This window comes from Euprymna scolopes, chromosome 19 (assembly GCF_053919585.1).
Source record: "Euprymna scolopes isolate OS-2025 chromosome 19, ASM5391958v1, whole genome shotgun sequence".
Lineage (NCBI taxonomy): Eukaryota > Metazoa > Mollusca > Cephalopoda > Sepiida > Sepiolidae > Euprymna > Euprymna scolopes.
The window spans coordinates 82870228-82890776 of record NC_136500.1 but is presented as its reverse complement, the minus strand read 5'-3'; the positions used below and the strand labels follow the sequence as shown (position 1 = coordinate 82890776).

Here is a 20549-nt window from a genome sequence, read left to right as displayed (position 1 = left end):
TTTTTCTTTTCTCATGATTCTTACTTGTATTTTTTTTTTTTTTACGTTTTTGTCTAGGTTTGTCCATTCCTGAAATTCAGGAAATGCTGGGACACGCAGTCAATAATATTGTTAAACATTTCCATAAACCTGAAAAAGAGGTAAGCGATGAATATTGTCTAATTTTTTTTATAAATAATCCTTACCCTCAAAAATTATTCTGGGTCACCTCATATTCAAATAACTGTTTGTCAAATCTGACTTATACGAGGCAGTAAGTAAATCCCAACACAATGTTCTAAAGTTTATATTTATAGAAGACTAGCATGGGTGCCTGGCGTTGCCCAGGTGTTTGGAGGTGTGTTTTGAGCAAAACAAACAAAAAAAAAAAAGTGGTAGTAGGCAGGCAGGCTCGAACCCGTACCACAAAGGTGTTAAAGAATGTTTAAAAAAAAAAAAAAAAGTCACATCTTTGCCATTGCGTCCATCGCTGAACTGGAAGTGGTGAAGGGTTAAATTAAGGCTAGTCAATCGAAAAGAGAGGATGACTTTTGAAAATATCGGCGAAAAAAAGCGACCCCTCCTTGTAGAAAAGTGCCCAGTTGAGAGTGAAGGGGTGAAGGAATTAATGTTTTTAGCCAATTCTTTAATATTTGTTGTCTAAAGAGTTGAGCTTCAAAATGATACCAATCTCGTGAAAACCCGCAGACATGTATACATACACTCATACATACATTTAAACAGACAAGTGAGATTTATATAATAAAAGATTAGTGTTAGATTAGAAGCAGATTTCCATCTAAGAATAATGATTAAATGATTTGTATATGGAAGAAAAGTAACTCTTTGTCTTTTGTTATCTTGCTTAAGATAATGTTCATATTGGAAGGCAGAGTTATGTCCCTTGCGTTTGGCCAGTCAACACTGAGAGAACATTCGATGGCCGTTTCACTAAATGACTACAATTACTTAGATACTAATTATAAAGTAATTCTTTTTTTCAGTGGTAATTCTATAAAATAATTATATACTTGTGGATGCATTCCATCAATAATAACCAGATTTTTCTAAGTAAAAAATCTTTTGTTTTAACTTGACTTTCAACTCAACTAGCAGTGACTGTAGAATTGCCACATTTTATTAAAGAAAATCTAACACACTTTAAGTATGTGTTGTTCATACTAGTTGAAGATATGTACTCGTCAATCAATCCAATTATTGTGTTTATTGCTTTAGAGTGAGGTATGATTCTCATCTGCCATAGGAGGTCCACCCTCCCAGGTTTTACTTTTTCTCTTTGAGAAGGGGTTAGTTTACTGCTAATTGTCTGAGGCACCCCTAAGAGGGAATTCCAACATGGCTGCTTAAACATTTTCTTAGGCCAGCGTGCACTTGTCTTGGCTTGCTAGATTTTTAAAACTTCATCTGACTTTATGTCTAGCCTCCTGAAAAGGTGGTAAATGAACATATTGTTAAAACTCTGCAGATCTTGCTTGTTTGTTATCATGCACACTGGATGACATTATTGTTTTTTTGATGTCATTTATTAAAACTGGTCAGAATAATCGTGCACAGTGAATGACATAAAAATGTAATGATGATGATATTCATCAAATCAAAGAGGTGTTTTAATCTATGGCGTTTATCCAGTTAAACTATCTGGATCTAAAGGACCATAGATCATTTACTAAAGGAACTGTCTAAACCCTTGGGAGTCTGTTATAATATTAAAACTAAAAATCTTGTTTGCTAGTTTTCACATAGTATGTTTTAGATTAGATTTTAGATTATTTGGTCATTACATCATCATCATCACTATGGGAAAGACAAGAAGTTTCTCAAGATTTTCCATTTTCTTTCTCATCTGTCCATTTCACTATTCCTTATTAAGTTCCAGTGTTCGAATAGATGTTTTCCTCTTTTAATATATCTTTTTCCTTTTATAAACCACTAGAAAAATACTCGTCCCTGAACAGATAAAATTAATTTTCCAAACAGAAACGTTTTACACCACATTTTGTCCCCCCCCCCTTTCCAAAAAAAAAAAATTTTAAATCATGATACTAAACATTATATCTAGAATTTTCATTCCAATTTTGATCAAAAGAAAAATTTCAAATCAAAGAATCTTGCTAAGTTTCTAATCAAGTCCAATCACTATGGATCAAATTTAATGCAAATCTGAAATATTTAAATCTTCGAATAGGAGGTTTAAAAAAATCCCTTAAAATACTCCAAAGAAACTGAAACTTAAAATATATTCGTAATGTAGTACACAGTTATACACGTTAATATGTAGACACCGTCGCAAGGAAACCAAGACAAGAAAAAACTCAACTCTTTTGTTTTTTCAGTTGAACAACACATTTATTTCCAGATACTTTCCTGTCCGGCCATATTTAGCACACGTTTTATCCTGTCGCTGTCGACCCACACGTGTGACACGTTCATCTCTGTCCTCTCTCTAACATCATTGATCTGTGCACACATTCTTCTTTTTAAAATCTTTGTCCTTCCCTGCCGTGACTTCTCAAATGCAGCTTGGTCATTTGCATACAGATGCCATACGCACCTCTGCGCTTTGTTACATATTTATTAATAGATGCCTAATGCCTATTGTTAAAATTTCACAAAATTCAGAGGTCTTTGAATTTTAGGCCAAAGACTTCCACCTCACCTTTGCATAAAACTAAATTAAATACAGCCGACATTATGAGCCATTATGTCTAGCAGCTGTGTTCAAAATTCATAATGATCAAATATTTAGTTTAGGAGTGAATCCTGCATACACAAATATATAAGCATATAGACATACCTAACTTTATATAGGATTTAGATAAGCCTTCCCGTACTTTGCTTTTCTAAAATTACAGAACCCTTCTGGCAGGATTATGTAGTACTGGTGTCATCTGGCTATAAATGCTGTCAAGCCAAATAGAGATAAGGATGCGATAGTGTATATTAGCAACGTACCATATAGATAAAAATAGAACCTGTTGTGTAACGGATAAAGTACTTGGTTAAATTTAGTTGTGATAGTGACACTCTTCTGGAGGTTAAAGGTTCAATCCTCAGTGCAGGTGATATAAAGAATACAATTGCGAATTGTTTCGGACTTGTGGCTGATAGAACAAGAAATTACAACCACTATGGATTATGCTGCAAAGAAGGTGGGTTCTCTCTACCATGCTAGAAAGTTACTTACGCCTAGGAGTATCCTGTACCTTTATAAGGCCATCATTCATCCATGTATGAAGTATTGTTGCCACATTTGGGCTGGTGCATCTGCTACCTAGTCTCTCCCTCTTAGACAGGGTTCTAAAAAGAGTCGCCAATCTAATAGATCCCGCACTATCAGCTAAGCTTCAACCACTGTCCCATCGACAAAATGTTCCATCTCTCTGCCTGTTCTACAAGTACTTTAATGGTGAATGCTCCAACAAACTACAAGCCCTTGTACCCCCTCAAAGTAAATACCCCAGACAAACCTGACAAGCAGCACAATCCCACCCCAGCACAGTAGATGTAAAAAAAATTTTCTACTGCAGTAGTTTCTTCCCCAGAACTGCTAGACTCTGGAATTCCCTTCTGGGTTCCTGCTTTCCCAAGTGTACTGACATGCAGAAGTTCAAGTGTAATGTGAACAGACATCTTGCTGCTCATCTCCTTACATAGTATCCCTGCAACTTATGTCCCCAATAGGAGCCCCCTACATCAAAGTGGCACTGTGCTAAGTGTGTCAGAAACTTTGTGAAAAATATTGAATAATTCGACCCCCCCCCCGTCTTTCCAAGTTTATAACTACTCGAAAAATGTAATTCAAACCCTAATTTTTTTTCAATTAAAGGAGCAAGGACCAAGGTTTCATTTAAAAAAACAAAAAACAAACAATGTGGTTTTAAAAAAAAAAGGTTTTAAACTTCGGACTTTACAGGTAAATTTAAAAAAAAAAATGTTCTTTTTTTGTTTTAAATTAGAATATATTATTTATTGATCTTTTATCTTCAATTTGTGATATATAAAACTTTGGCACATAAATTAATTATTTACTTTTTAATAGACATTTCAAAATGGGGGTATGTGAATTAAAAAAAAAAAGCGTTTGTCTAAAATATTATATTCGATTTATTGAAAAAGAGCATAAAATTTTACATTGATCCTGAAAATATCGTAAAAATAGAATCAATAGAAAAAGTTTAAAAATTGAAAAATACTGAACTGGTAAAATTCAATTAATTTCATTACTGTTTTTTAAAAAATAAAAAAAATAATATTTCTATTACTTTTTATACAACTTTAATAGTTTATTTTGGAAGTATAATCCATAAAGAAAATAAACAACCCACTTTTAAAAGAGAAATTATGAGGTTTTTATATTTTATTTGCAGTTTCGTGTTAGGGGTGTCAAAAATTCCTACAAAAATTCTGCACTGTACCTTGTTTGGGGTGAATATTGAATAAAAAAAGATTTTAAAAAAAGAAAAAATTAGGACTTGTGGTTAATAGAAAAAGAACATGCGACCACTATGGATTAAATAAAGGGTTTTGCTTGGAATTCCATGCAGATTCCTGAGTTTGACCAGATGCAGCTGAAGAAGGTTGGCAATTACTTCATTCAAAACATTAAAATAACACTCAAGATGAGAACAGTAATTTGAATAATTCAAATAAATACAAATTATCAATCATCATCTCAAAAATTGAGACACCTAAATAAAAATATTCAAGAAGTTTTTTTAATTTTCTATTTTTTTTTTTTTTTTTTTGTATCATTTGTAAATAAATTTTTTTTTCTTTTAACTGGATTTTTATTTATTTTTCAGCGTGGTAATATAACATATTTGTTGTGTGGGGAAAATGGCCTTGTACAGTGCATAGAAAGCGTCTTCAAGTATGGTTTTAAGTCAACTCGACTTTTCCGGAATAAATTTTACTCATGGGATTATCTTGGTAACATTTTTATTTCCTTTTTCTTTTTTTCTTTTTTTTTCATTTAATCTTTTTGAGTGTAAATTTAAAAATGGTAAAAATAAAAATAATTTTTTTTTTTAATTAGGGTTAATCTTTAATTATTCAAACCTCTGCAGTTTTGTTTTTGCCATTATAAAATCATTTTTGCACTTTTATCTATTGATATGCTAAGGTGTTTTATGTTTGTGCATACATTATCACCTTTCACATTAAAATAAAATGAGATCGTCCGACCAGCAAAGAAGGCGATTAATTTGATATCACTAAGATAAAAAAATTTCAGCTTTACCCATTTTAAAATAACTTGTTTTAAAATTTTATGTCATCTTATCAATTAAAAGAATACAATTTTAAATAAACACATTTAAAAAAATTGACGTTCATTTAATAGATTTGGAAAAAAAAGGGGTAGCTGACAATTATTATGTAAGAAAAAAATTTTTTTTACAATTTTAAATAGTTAAAGAAAAGACGTATTCGTTTTATTTACTTAAAGAATAGTTAACTGACAATGGTAATTTTGATTCAAGGAGAAAGTCATTTCTTTCTTAATAGCATTGACTCTGAAGGACATTTCTTTTAAAAGGAATATTTTTATTACTAACAGTAAATTGTGCAGGTTGATGTTGAAAGCACCATAGAATTTCATATAATAACCACTTCATTCATTTCAGAATTTTATCTCTAATTAATGAAAAAAGAAAATTGTGAAAAGAAGCGAAATTGCTATATTTCACTTACTAAAAAAAAGAGATGTTGACAAGGGAGATAATCAAGTTCTGTCAGACAAAATCTATTCCCGATATAAATTTTATCGAAAACAGTTTTACATTAATAATTATTTTTCTACCTTATCGTTTTCTGTAATTTTTAGATGTGTTACTATTTGCGACATGGCAATTACATATGTATCGTTTGTTTTATTTGAAATTCAATATTATCGCTTGTATAATGTGGGAGTACCCGAAAATTTAATAGTCTCTCTAAGAGAAGAAAATTCTGAAATGAATGAAAGCAATCATGAAATGAAAATGACTTAAAGTAAACGAAATTTTAATAAATTAAATTTTCATCATGAATCAAAATAACCATTAAAAGTTTTATACTTCTTGAATTATCTCCCCCTAGAATTCTTCAAAAACGAAAAGAATAGCCTATCAAATCTAAAATGCACAAATGCCTATAGTTAAACTAATTTTCCATTTTTATATGAAATTTTTATTTCATTTCTGCAAATCAATCATATACAAAAACGTACTATTTTAACATAAAATGATCCAACAATAGTTGACGTGGCATACAACACAAAAGCAGCAACAACTAAATCTAATCTTATGTTTATGTCGCATGATTACATAGATGAATTTGAAGCCAGGATTATTTTTTTTTTTTTTACACAGTGATCACCACTTATCAAGGCCCGGAAGCCACTCAGGGATAAGGGTTATTGCAAGTACATTACGTTGGTGTGGAGATTTGATGAAGTGTTTACTTAAGGGGGCGGTTCATTAGGAATTTGGACATTAGATTACAAGTAGAACATGTAAAGTCAATAAGGGTTTTCATGTTATAAACATAAAGTTGTTGGATGATTGTATCTTGACGAGCTTATAGATGAAGTTTTAGTCCGCTCATGATTTTCACAGTATTGCCAAACATATTTTTTATATTATACTAAACTAGTGACATCTTGTCAAGAGACTCATATATCAGAATAATGCGATAATGAATCTTGTGGTATCAAGTCTTACAAAATATTTTTGGGAGGTAATATTTTGGAAGATAATCCCAGCCAAATAAAATTGCTCAATATACTAGATAGAGCAAATTAATTTCCTTAATCCATGGATTAATATTTTGCTAATGACTTTCCTCTGAGGAAATGAGCCTACATCAAAAATCCATGGATTAAGGAATATGGATTGGAATATTGTGTTTTTTGTTTTGAAAAATTATATTTTTCTGAATTAAATTTAAATATAAGAAACTATATATATATATATATATATATATATATATATATATATATATAATTTTTACCTTAGGATAACAACACATGAAAAAATAAATATTTGGTTTGGTTGTTTCAAGAGGAAAATTGATTCTGATTTTGCAGAACATGATTGAGTTTTAATGCATTTGGTAAAAGTTTTTTGTTTTATATATCTTTATTTCTCAGCTCTGTAAAATTACCAGGCTTATTACATCTTATTAAACACAAGTGGATGGCTAAAAATAGTGTTCAGTACTACATCCTTGTTTTTCTTTTTTTTTTTCTTTTGTTTCTTATTTTTTGGGAAATTTAATAGCTACATATAAAATATATATATATTGTTACTTTTTTCAGAGAGAGTGAAAAGTACCTTTGAAACGTTTCTTGAATGTCCAGATAGCCTGCCAGCAAGCGCCTCAACTGACCAAGTGCGAGCTGGTTATTGGTTATTCAGTAAAAGAATGAATCAGATAAACAATGCAACCTCAGAAACAATTGGCAAAGATGGCCGCTTCCAGATATTCATTTGTGTTGGAATCAGGTGCGTCATGTTCTGCAATTATTTTTAATGAAAATTTTGGTAAAAATAAAAATGTATGACACTTATTTTTAATGAAAATTTTGGTAAAATAAAAATGTGTGGCAATTAATTTTAAAGGAAAATTTTGGTAAAAAAACGTATGACATTCAACTTTTATGTAATCGTAAATGTAGAAGCTTAGATGTTGGTTATCTGTAATAAACTGCTTTCACTGCAGGTTTTAGGTTTTAAATCATCAGACACATTCTACAAACAACCCATGCATTTCTTGGAATAAAAATGGTTATATATATATATATATATATATATATATATATATATATATATATATATATAAATATATATTAGTGCTGGAACAGTTAATCAGAATCGGGAATCTGAAAAATCAGAATCTTTTGGGTATCAGAATTGGAATCAGAAAAAACTGTGCCTATTTTCCAATGTCCAAAACAATTTTTTTATTTGTTTAAAACAAAAACAAAAATTTAATTAACAGTACTAATAATAAACTGATAAACATTGATTTTAAACTACTAGTAAAGCTAAAATTTATAGATCACCCTCACAAGTGTGTTTTTACATTTGCAAAAGTATATACACATATTAAATGTTTTTTCAAGATAATCTGAAATTTAAAACCAACAACAACTACTCTATAGCCAAATATTTAGAGATATAAAAAGAATTGAAATCAGTATTTTAGGATGGAATCTGGAAAAATATTGCAATTGTCCCATCACTATAATATATATATATATATATATATATATATATATATATATATATGCAAAGCCCTCTGTTTGTTTGTAAATAAACAAGCAGATCGAGCACTGTAAAAGCGGTGGACGAGGGTCTATTTAAATGGGCATTTGATGAGGTCATTTTCTGGCACTTATTCCATAGGCCAAAGGTTAGAATTGCCAACTATCAACAAGGTGCTTGTAGGTTCAATCCCTGGCGAGAGATGGGCTAGTTTAGCCGCACTGATGAGCTGTGATACAGTGAAACAGTACTGTATGTTGTTGCATCCATCGGACTATGGGGTTTGCACCTATAGAGGCGGCTGAACAAGCCTATCTTCAATCTACTTGGCAGTTGCAGACATTGCAGGTGAAAGTTGGTGAGTCATGTTGGTGGTCAGTTGAATTTTGTTGATTGGCCTTCCTGAATAGTCTTTTAGTCTCTGCCTGTTCTGCAATGGAGTTTTCGCTAGTGATCAGGCCTTTGGCTACTGTTTGTCTTCAGATGTTGCGGACGTTAGCTTTGGGCTCCCAGCTGGTAGAGTCAATATCACGTACTTTCATGCTGCCTTTACACACATCAACATAGCAGCGGTAAGGACAACCCATTTCCTTTTTGCCAGTGGTGAGTTCACCTTAGAGAATGTCTTTTGGGATTCTCCCATTGTCCATGCAGTGTACATGGCCTAATCAGTAAAGGCATCTTTGACGAAGGAGAGTGAACATAGAGGAGATACGAGTCCTTGTGGACACAGCATTGTTTGTAACTTTGTCTTTCCAAGAATTATCCACAGACTATGCATGTGAAACGTGTTCAGTTTTCGTTCTTAGTGGCTGTAGGTTGTCCATGCTGCATACAGAAGGGTGCTGATGACAGGCCATGTAAACATTCACTTTAGAGCTGAGATATTGGAATTGATGAACTACATCTAAGCACCGGGGTATGGCAATGTGGAGCCATATGTAAGAGATTAGGAGATGGTTGGGGACCAGTGACATATGTCCACTCTGGAGTGTGCAGCAGCCAAGCTATAAAAGTGCTGCCTCTTCCAGAGCCCCCTATACCCTATATGGATAACATAAATGTATATATAATTACATTTTTTATATTAACTTGCAAGCAGTTGTTGTATCAGTTTGGTTATACATAACTAGTCTGCTGACCACACGGTTTTAACCTTAGACCCCAGGTCAGACTGATAACCCAACATGTATTGAACTTTCAACCTCCAGAACACTGTAATTTAGAATTGTTATTACTTAGCACTTTTATCCATTGTACCATGAAGAAAATCAGAGGTTACATCGCCAGACCATTATGAGAATAACATCCAAGATAAAAACATTAATCCAAATAATCCATTTGATTTAATTTTTCAGGATGGAATGATAAAATTGTCGCCATAGAAAAGATAACACGATTCCATTTTCATTTGATGAAAACCAATCTAAGTTATGACAACAGGACCATTGCCAGCAGCTTCAAAATGCATATCCGCATGGTTCAACACTTGAGGGCACAACTCAATGAAGTTTCCAGTCAGGGTTATAGTCTTTGATGTGATTTCAAGTGAGGGCCACATCATATCACCGCCAATCTTTGAAGTCCGTTTGAAAGTCAACACCAAAGTGTACCTGAATGTGCTGAAGAGTGTGGTGATTCCCTGGTGCAATCCGGTGGCTGCTGGCAAACCCTGGGTGTATCAGCAAGACTTGTCATTGGCCCACAAGTCCAAAGAGACCGACCCAAGCTTGGTTTCAGAAAGAATGCTACGACTTTGTACTCTTCTCTCACAACCCCTCCTTTCCTCGATCTGAACCTGCTGGACTACTTCATTTGGTCATGTTGAGAACATCACCAACATGACCTCTCACAACACCAAAGCCAGCCTGATTACCACCATCTGCGTGACAACTCACGGTTATGGTCTTTGATGTGATTTCATCATGCCATCTCACATCTTTGAAGTCGACTTGAAAATCAACACCAAAGTGTACCTGAATGTGCTGAAGAGTGTGGTGATCCCCTGGTACAATCAGGTGGCCGCTGGCTGACCCTGGGTGTAGCAGCAGGATTCGGCGCCGACCCACAAGTTTCAGCAGTGCTACAGTTTTGTACCTTTCTCTGACTGCCCCCCCCCACTGGACTACTTTGTTTGGTCATATGGCCAGAACATTACCAACATGACATCCTACAACACCAAAGCCAGCCTGATAGCTGCTATTTTGCCAAGCTCTCACCGGTGCTTGTGGAAAAGGCATACTCCCAGTTCCGGCCCCATATCAAGGCGGTGATTGAGGCTCTACTACATAATCTAGTTAACGGAATTGATTTTTTTCAATAAAATTTTTAAAATAAAGCTGTAGTGTTGTTTTCTTTAGGGCGACAAATTTATCGTTTCACCCTGTATATACAAATTTATTTGAATAATTACAGTTTTTAATCTTTGTTAATAAAAATTAAACAAAGATTTTTTTTTTAAAAAAAACATGATTTGACATGTTATTGGAAATAAATTTGTGTTAAAAATACTAAAAAAAAAAAAGAACAAAGATTTCAATTTTTTGTCTGAAATATAAAAAAATACTGACTTATTTAAGATTTTTATAAAGCATGTCTATGATTATACATTAATGGCAATCTGTATATTTCTCTTAAGTTTTCTTGGAAACTATTACGCCAATCTGGCTGAAATTCTGTATTGACCTTTATGATAACGTACAGCAAACTGAGAATTATGGTATCTGTTGTGATGCACAGTTAGGGATTAACACCAAAATACTAAATTTACTCTAAAAGTTTGGCATAAAGCACTAATTCTAAGTCAACTCTATAACTTTTGCCTGTTATATTTATACTAGCCTGGGTGCCCGGCGTTGTTCGGGTGTTTGTAGGTTTTAAGAAAAAAAAAGTGGTAGTAGGCAGGCAGGCTCGAACCTGTGACACGAAGGCAGAAAAGAAAGTGAAAGAAAACCTGGCATCTTACCGCTACACCATGACGTGACCGAAAGTGTAAAGCGTTCAAATTAAACATAGTCAATCAAAAATATGACTTGCAGATATCACGTTGCTTTTAAACCTCCGAAAAAGGTTATTTTTAATGTGGGGTAAAAGCAGCTCCCCCAAAAAAGGGGGAACTCTGGCAGTATCTAAATAAATAGTAATTGTCTCAGCATGAAGAGTTTCCCCTACATTGACCAAGGACGAATTACAGAACAGATAATACCCGGCTGGAAGGCCAGGCGTTTGCGTTTGAATAGTTTCACTTTGTTTGTCTTTTTCGTATAAATAAACAGCCAAGAGACCGGGACGGTGAGAATTTTTCTTAAAACTCAATCAAAAAATATGAAAGAAATCATGTCCGTTTGCGAATCTGAGATATTACAATCTACAAAGTATAAGAAAACTTCTCCCGGAATCTAACCAACGCTAGAACCACCACCCAAAAAAACTTTTGTGAACATACACAAACACGTGTGCCCATTTTGCCTGCTATATTTATATTTCATAAATAATGCCGCTAATAAAAATATGAAGACCTATAAAATAATATTCCAATTTCAAGCATGAAACTATTATCAAGATGATTGAATGCATATAAAACAAAAATTGCATCGAGACATTGTGGCAAAAAAACATCACTAAGAGAAAACTAATTTATACAATACAAAGTATCCATGTCATCGTGTATCTGAAATCAGAAATTGTATCATGTTGTTTATCATCCCCCCTCCCCAATAAAATCTACAATTACTTTGGGCAAAATAATAATTTTATCATTTATAAAAATAGCTTGAAGTTATTATTTGTTAATAATTGTTTGTTACATTGTCATATAATCATATTTAATTAAAAAATATTTTCCAAATAAAAAAAAACATTAAAATTATAAAAAAAATTCTCTCCATATTAAAAAACAAAAATAAAGAACTATCTGTATGATGTACGTACTCATGCCAAAACAAGAATGTCATATTCCTAAACTCACATTGTTCAAGTTGATCAGTTGATCAAGTAGTTTTACTTTTTAAAGAAAATCATTTTTAAGTGATTAATGGGAATTTGTAGGCATTACAACATCAATTCTGAAAGTTTAAATTATTGAGTTATCTATTTTTGTTTTTGTTTCTTTTTTATTATTTTCAAAATGGGAGACAAGATCAATTTACAAGATTTTTGGAATATGATATTTTTGTTTTTTTTAAACTTTGTTTTTTAATATGGAGGGAATTTTGGATAAGAACCAGTTTGATTTTATTATTTGTTAAAAACATATTTTCAAAATTAAAAATAATTCTAAATTTTCAATTATAAAGTTTTATTTTATTATTTATTAATAATTTTTAAAAATTGCTGAAAAAAATTTGGAAAAAAAAAAAAATCTAACCTAAAATATGATTAGGAATTGAAGGGAAATGCTTTCCGATTTCAAATACAGCAGCCATGATAAAGTGGATCATTTCTAACTTACTGACTAGTTTGAAGGACTCTGTTTATAAATAATTTTGAATTATTTACCATTCTTTTTCTTTTTGTTTTGTTCCTTTATATTTATTTGGTTTCTTTTTCTTTTTCAGGGATCGATTGTTACAACAGTGGTTACCCCTAATGGCCAACACTTCGGTCACCCGACAAATGTATGAAGAGAACTCTTTCCTTCGCGATGAACGTGCTATGAGTTTTCTAGTGCATATCTTGGACACTCTAAACGAATATAATGTTTGTCTAGAGTCTTCGCTGACCCGTGGTGTGGACATCTGAAATATGTACTGGCCAAATTTTTAAGGGCCAAAACTCATTCATTGCAAATTCACACAATCATCCGACAACGAGGCTTAAACTGACCTGCAGTTTGGACACTTTGGGCAGCATCTGAAAATTTTAACTGGTAACCTCTGCTCAAATATTTGACCACATGAGCTGGTCTGAACTGACACAGCGCCGCCAATTTAACAGATATGCACACACATGCGTACATACATGGATCCCTATGAGTATTTATTTATTAAAATCGGTTCTTTTAATTATGGAAGGCTTTCATAAGCTATAATTTTGTATAGTTATCCAGCTCTCCTTTACACAATCCCTGTCTAATATTACTGAACCGACAGTGACTATGATATATACATATGTACACTCAATATCCTAGTCTTTTTCACTTGTTCCTTTTCACACTGTTTTTCTCTCCATTCATTCTTCTGCTGGCTTCTTCTTGGTACTCAGTTTTTTTTTTTTTTTCTTTCCCCTAACACATACAGAGGTCTGCATCATATTTAAGCGATTAACTTTAAAAATGGTTGACAAATTTTATTGACTAGTTTTGTATGATTTTCCAAGAGGCAAATTAATCCTCTGTATTAGTTTCTTGTCTGATTTTTTTTTTTATTTTTGATTGATTTATTTATCTTTATTTATTTATTTATTTTTTTTTTTTTCAGAAATATTAAAAACATACCCTCCTTTAACCCTAACACTTGACGGTGGCAACATTTTTATGTAAAAAAAAAAATGTTTTGGGTTGAATTTATTATTTGTTAATTGAATATTTGCAAAATAAAAATGAAAAAAAAAGAAAGAAAAGAAATTTATAAAAAATCAAACACATTAGCTGTAAAAATTAGAAACACAAACTAATATTTGCAAAATATAAATAAGCAAAAAACTTCACAAACATGAGTCAATAAATTTATGCAGTAGATTAATGTGTCCAGTCATCGCTTGGAAAATCAATCAAAGCTAGTATAAAATTTGGCAGCCATTTTAGGAATTAATCACTTCAATATAACTGACGTCTGTCTTAGAAGTCACTTATTTAAATCTATTTTATATTCTATGTCTATAATCCTATCGTCACTGTTAATTTGATATTATTAAGCCAGTGTTGAACGGAAATTAGAGAAAAATTATAGGTTATTTGAGCTATCTGTAACTATAAACATCTTATTTTCATAAATAAATTTTCATAGGGACACCTACGTATACTTGTACATGCAATTGATTCACATTGTCATAAACGTTAAATCAATATTTAAAAATGGTGGGGATTTGCTAAGGCCGTAATCGTTTTTAGGAAAATATCTAATTTTTAAAAATTCCATTTGTTGCTGCCAAATGATGTAAAAGATGAAATCTTGACTGCAGCAACGACTTGTCTCCCTTTTAAAAAATTTTTTTCAACTCAAAAAGCAATTTTTTTTTTTTTTTTTTTTTTTCCCAAAGAAAACTAAAATTATCAAATCCTTAGTCTTGGAGAAAAACAAATAAGAATGCTTATCGAAAGCTTTCTTGGATGGAGATAAACAAACAAACAAAAAATAGGTTAGTTACTGTCTTTTGCTTCTTTTTTTTTTTTTTTTTTTCGTTTTCATGATAAAATTTTATTTTAAATAGGTTTTATTAAAAAAAAAAAAGAAACAAAATTTAGACATGGTTGATTACATAAATAAAAAAGAAAAGTGGAATAACTGAAAATGCCTCACAGAAGCATAGAAAAGTTAAATGAAGCTTTTTTTTTTTTTCTCGTCTCCTGCTAACAAAAATGTGAGATAAGTTGTGGTACGATGCTATGTACCCCCTTCCCCCCTCGACGTTAACATCCACTGTTTTACACCGATGCCGAAACTATTTCATTTCTTGGTTGTGTATGTGCTTTCTGTTATCATGCTCGTAGATGAAACGGATTTTGTGTCTTGTGGATTTTTTCTTTTAAAAAAACTGAAGAAAAATTAAAGACTATTAAAAATGGCTTTTGTAACTCCTAGAATTCTTAATTTTTCTTATTCACCAAAAATAATCCAAATTCAACAATTTTGAAATAATTTGCAATGTTTTTTTTTTGTTTTTTTTTTTTTAAACTGTTGCAGTTTATTTTTCCAGTGACTTTTCAGCCAATGTGCTCTCTGTGGTAAGCTGAATGAAATATCGTCCGAAAGGTACTTGAAAAATAAATCGCAACAGCAACGAGAAATGACACAAACAGTTCCTCAGTAAAAACAATCAGATGTTAAGCAACACTAATTTTTTTTTTTTTAATCCTTATGAAAAAAAAAAAAAAATGGAAGAATACTTGCCCCAGGATGGCGGATGATAGTAATTCTTCAAGCAAAACGGTTTTACACCACTGGTAATGTCCTCTTATGAAGATTAAAATCAAGGTATAATGCTCCTTAATCTTATATCTAGAATCCTTATTCCAATTCTTTACCTTCTTTGCATAAAACTAAATATAATCAACCTTACAACCCTTTATGCCTACCACCTGTGTTCTAAAATCATAATAGATTTATTAGTTTACGAGTGAACTACGTACATACAAATATATAAATGTATACACAGACTTAACGTTATATGGATAGATATGTTAAAAGAAAAACACTGTTGTGTGTGTGTGCATGTGTGTGTGGTTACACACACACACACATGCACACACACACACACAATTAAATATGTGTGTGTTCGAGAAAAACATTGGTACCAAATCCAACACAATGGAGACCAGTCTCTGGTCTTCTATGTTGAACTCTCTTCAGTCTCTGTTTATATCTGGAGCCAGATATAAACAGAGGTTAAAGAGAGTCTAGTGTGGACAATCAGAGACCGGTCCCCTTTGTGTTATATTTGAAACCAGTGGTACCACTGTTTTTCTGATCCTCTATAACACATATATATTACATTCTTAAATTGATTTTCTTTATAATTGAATTCTTTGCTGGAGTTCTCTCCCACAAACTTTACCCGCATGCATGCACACACATGCATATATATATAAATGACAAAACGACTTTATTCCAAATTCCAAGATGTTGTCTATCTTACCATTTATTTCTTTCAGCATGTTAAAATGTTCAGTTGTCATTTATTTGCATATGCTCTGTAGTTACATCGAGCTTCATATATTAAAGGAGTGATATGAATAAAGGGTGAGATATAATTGAATAAGCATATTTTTCCCATATATATATATATATATATATATAGGATGGTTTCTAAAATCATGGTCTCATTTAAATATAGATACTTATTACACAACCATTTTTCAAAATACATTTTACAAGTTAAAAAAACAAACTTATGTTTATTGGTATTTTTTATTCTTTGATATATTGGGTAAATCCATCTGCCAGTTCAAACTTGAAAATTAATCAAGCATCTAGAAAAGATCAAGGAGAAAATATACAGACACAAGTCATCTGTAATATGTAGCAAAATATGTCTTTAAAAAAAAATTCTGTGTATATATATATATATATATATATATATATATATATATATATAATAAAATCTTAAAAGGAATGCTGTGGGGACAGGATGTGTGAAAATAGACAAAAGGAAAAACAAATCGAATGCAAGAATAAATCATCAAACAAAACGAGATTTACCCGTTTCGTCCGGATCAATGAACGTCTTTAGAAAAAGATGAAGATTTTAAATTCATTGAAATAATGACAAAATATAAGAAAAATGAAGACACAATGGACTGTTTTAGGTAAGTGTGTAAGATTTTTTAATCACAATGTTTTTTCCACAAATTTAAACTTTTCATTTTTTTCTAAAGACATTCTGTTTATCTGAATAAAACTGGTAAAGCTCTCGTTTTTAATGATTTATTCCTGAGTTTAATTTGTTTTTCCTTTTGTCTTCTTTCTCTCACACACATACATACATACATGCTCACATGAACAAGAAGAAATAAAATGGATTTTAAAACTAACCCTAACAAATCCAGTGTAAACTGTGATGTAGGTGTTTTTAAAATCTATACTTGTTCACAGACGAAGAAGGATTTTGTTTCAAAATAAGTTTGCCAATGGAATTATTTATGATTAATGGTAAATACAATAAGTTGGATATGCATGCGTTGATATTATACTATAAAAAACATCTCTTTGCCATATGGGAGAACATTATCATGCGGACCAACTTTTCTGTTAAAACAAAGAATGATAGTTTTACAAAAGTTAAAAATATTGTTTTTTCATAGGGGCTGCATATTCATCCAACCTTTATCAAAAAATACATTTCTTGATAAAGAACTGAAAGACCGTTTGAAATATTACTATTGTTGACTTAAAATAAGTGCTTTATGCTAAATTGATGGTTGAATAGGATTAAATTTGTGTTCATTTTTGCATTTAAATATTATTCCTTATTAATCCCTTACTGTGCATTAAAGGATACCATAATATTTAGTTTGCTGCACCTCATCATAACAAAGGTCCATACAAAATTTCAGCTAGATCATTCAGTAGTTTCAAAGAAAAAGTGGAATGGACAGACAAAGAGAAATAAATAAATAGAAATATATATATACACACACACACACAATGTAGTGGAACCCTGGTTTTCAAGCATAATTTCTTCTAACTATAATACATAATACAAAACCTTATTTTCTAAAACAAAAATCTACATTCTCTGAATTTTTTATTGAATTACAACTATTTGAGGGGGGGGTATATTTTTATTATTATATATTACTAGCGTGGGTGCCCAGTGTTGCTTGGGTGTTTGGAGATGTGTGTTGAGCATAAAAACAAAAAAAAACAAAAATTGATAGTAGGCAGGCAGGCTCAAACCTGTGACACGAAGGCAGAAAAGAAAATGGAGGTGTGTGTAAGGGTATTGATTGCGCAAAAAAAAAAAAAAAAAGAAGGAAAATTGCGAGTGCAAAAAAAAAAAAAAGAAATAGGAGTAGTAAGCAGGCTCAAACACGGAATGCGCCAGAGAAAAAAAGAGGTGAAAAAAAAAAAAAAATGCTCTTATCAATGAGCCTACCATGGTTGTGACGTCAGTGGCGGTCGAAATAACACCTTTTATGTGACGCCATTTACACAGAGCTTTGAATGACTTGCAAAATATGTCAGCGAAAAAACCGACCCTCCCTGTAGAAAACTACCCAGTTGAGGGGGAAGGAATTAATGTTTTTGGCCAATTTTTCAATATTTGTCATCTGAAGGGTCAAGCTTCAAAACTATACCAATCTCGTGAAAATCTGTCGCCTCTGAAAGTTTTAGACAGACATATATACATACATACATACATACATTTAAACAGGCGTGATATTTATATTATAGATCATTTTTTTTTAATTTTAGCAAGTATTTAAAAATATAGTTCCTAAGAAAAAAAAACAGATTGATTAAAAAAAACACAAATCTGGATTTAAGACCCAGGTATGGCAACTCTGCACAGAAGTGTTAATGTTTAATCACGTGGTATGCTTTGGTTGCCATTAGTGTAGTTCAAGAATCAAAATTTTGTTAGAAAACCAAGGTATTTTCAGCTTGAATTTTTTGTTTGAAATCCAAATTGTTCCAGTTTTAAGGCATTCATGAATCGAGGTTTATATATATATATATATATATATATATATATATATATATATATATATATATATATATAAATAAATTATTATTATTATTTTTAATATTTTTCTGATTTCATACGTTTTTCTATATGAAAATTAGAATCTGACGAACCCATGATTAAGAATAAAGTTATGTTACTGCACTTAAAAAGCACAAGAAACAAAATTAAAAATTAACAGCTTTCAAAACTATTACTTACATAATTGTAAAAAAAAAAAAAAAAAAAAATTGTTGTAGACCGTTTTTAAATTGCCATAATATGCTGATACACAATGAAAAGGAAACAATATATTTTTGTAATAATTTTTTTTTTTTTTTTTTACACATTCTTTAGTAGCTATTTCAATCTGAAAACAGAAATAGTTTCAGAATTTTTTTTATTAAATGTAATGTTTACATTAAAGATATAAGACAAAAGCATAAACTTCGGCATCACATATATCGAACACTTCCATTGTCGTCCCTGGTAAATTTTTTTATGAAAGTACACTTTTAAATTTTATGAATTTTTTTTTTTAAACCTTTCTTTTATAGGAAACATATACATATCTATACACAGAAAGATTAAATGAACCATTTGCATGTGTCGTTCCCAATAAACCTGCACTTGTTCACATTTGCAAGCAAGCAAGCGAGCGATCAAGAAACATCAAGCAATAAAGATCCCTTAGACATGTTCGCCATTGCTGGTCATTCATTCTTTTTATCATCACCTTTTCGTGTGATCCTCTTGTAGTCATGATCTGTTTAACTAGAGACGAATTTACGCATGCATGGAAACACTATGGGGATATGTTCGCTTGCAAAGGTTTTATTTAGAGAAATGTTATTTACAGGCAGAGAGACTAATCTAATTCTAATTACTTTTTTTTTTCTAACTTTCTTAAAATGGTCAATGCGTGGACAGTTTCAAGACAATATTCTCTTAGATTTCTACACTGTCAGACATGTCTTTTCTGTCCGTTTTACCAACTCTGACTAAAAACTCTGTTCAATGCCCAAACATGTGATTTAATTTATATGTAATATCATCCAACATTTGCACTCCCAGCGTGTTCTATCTAGGAGGTAGCCCTTGATCCTTCACCTCAATCATCCCAGCCGCAGGTAGTTATCCTTACCCGTCACCAGGCTCTCCAGCAACCCTTGCCAAGATCCACACCAGTTAGCATAATCTGTACTTACCAGCATAGGGTCCCAATATATAACGCACATCCATCGGGTTTTATATTTATAGTAGACTAGCCTGGATGCCCGGCATTGCCCGGGTGTTTGGAGGTGTGTGTTAAACAAGAAAAAATGGTAGACTTGAACCCATACCGCGAAGGAGGAAAAGAACTTGGAAAAAAAAAAAATCGTAACATCTTTGCCGTTGCGTCCATTGCCAAACTGGAAGTGGCGAAAGTTTAAATTAAGGCTAGTCAATCGAAAAGAGGTGATGACTTTCGAAAATATTGGTGAAAAAAGCGACCCCCTCCTTGTAGAAAAGTACCCAGTTGAGGGTGAAGGAATTAATGTTTTTAGCTAATTTTTCAATATTTGTCATCTGAAGGGTCGAGCTTCAAAACTATACCGATCTTGTGAAAGTCCATTGCCTCTGTCGAAAGTTTAGGATGACATACATACATGCATTTAGACAGACAGGTGAGATTTGCATAATATATGAGTATGATTTATAGATCTCCATTGAATGAAGAATGAACAAACACACAATTTTTATCTTTTATATATATATAATCTTTTTTTTTGTTCTTTGACCCACTTAGAAGTGAATAATGCCCAAATCAAAGGGAGTTAAAAGAAATGAATATGTAGTAAAGGGGTAATAAAATTAAGGATTCTGATTGGTAATGATCAGGATTGGGCACTGCTTAATTATGAAGAATGAGCCAAGAATGTAAATTTAAGCAATTAATTTGAGACTTATTATTTTGCCATGTAATTGGCAGGCCAATTG

The 20549-nt window shown here is 31.8% G+C and overlaps 1 protein-coding gene across 19 annotated transcripts in view; it reads left to right on the top strand.

The window, feature by feature from the left end:
- LOC145239793 (DENN domain-containing protein 5B-like) overlaps positions 1-13675 on the top strand; it is a 410159-nt gene extending 396484 nt beyond the window's left edge. For all 19 annotated transcript variants that reach the window (XM_080103314.1, XM_080103312.1, XM_080103310.1 and 16 more), the window contains 4 exons: positions 58-140; positions 4803-4929; positions 7298-7484; positions 12803-13675. In XM_080103314.1, the coding sequence (XP_079959440.1) occupies positions 58-140; positions 4803-4929; positions 7298-7484; positions 12803-12986 (581 nt within the window). In that variant the 3' untranslated portion in view covers positions 12987-13675. The remainder of the gene's footprint in view (positions 1-57; positions 141-4802; positions 4930-7297; positions 7485-12802) is intronic.
- Positions 13676-20549: the final 6874 nt, after the last annotated feature.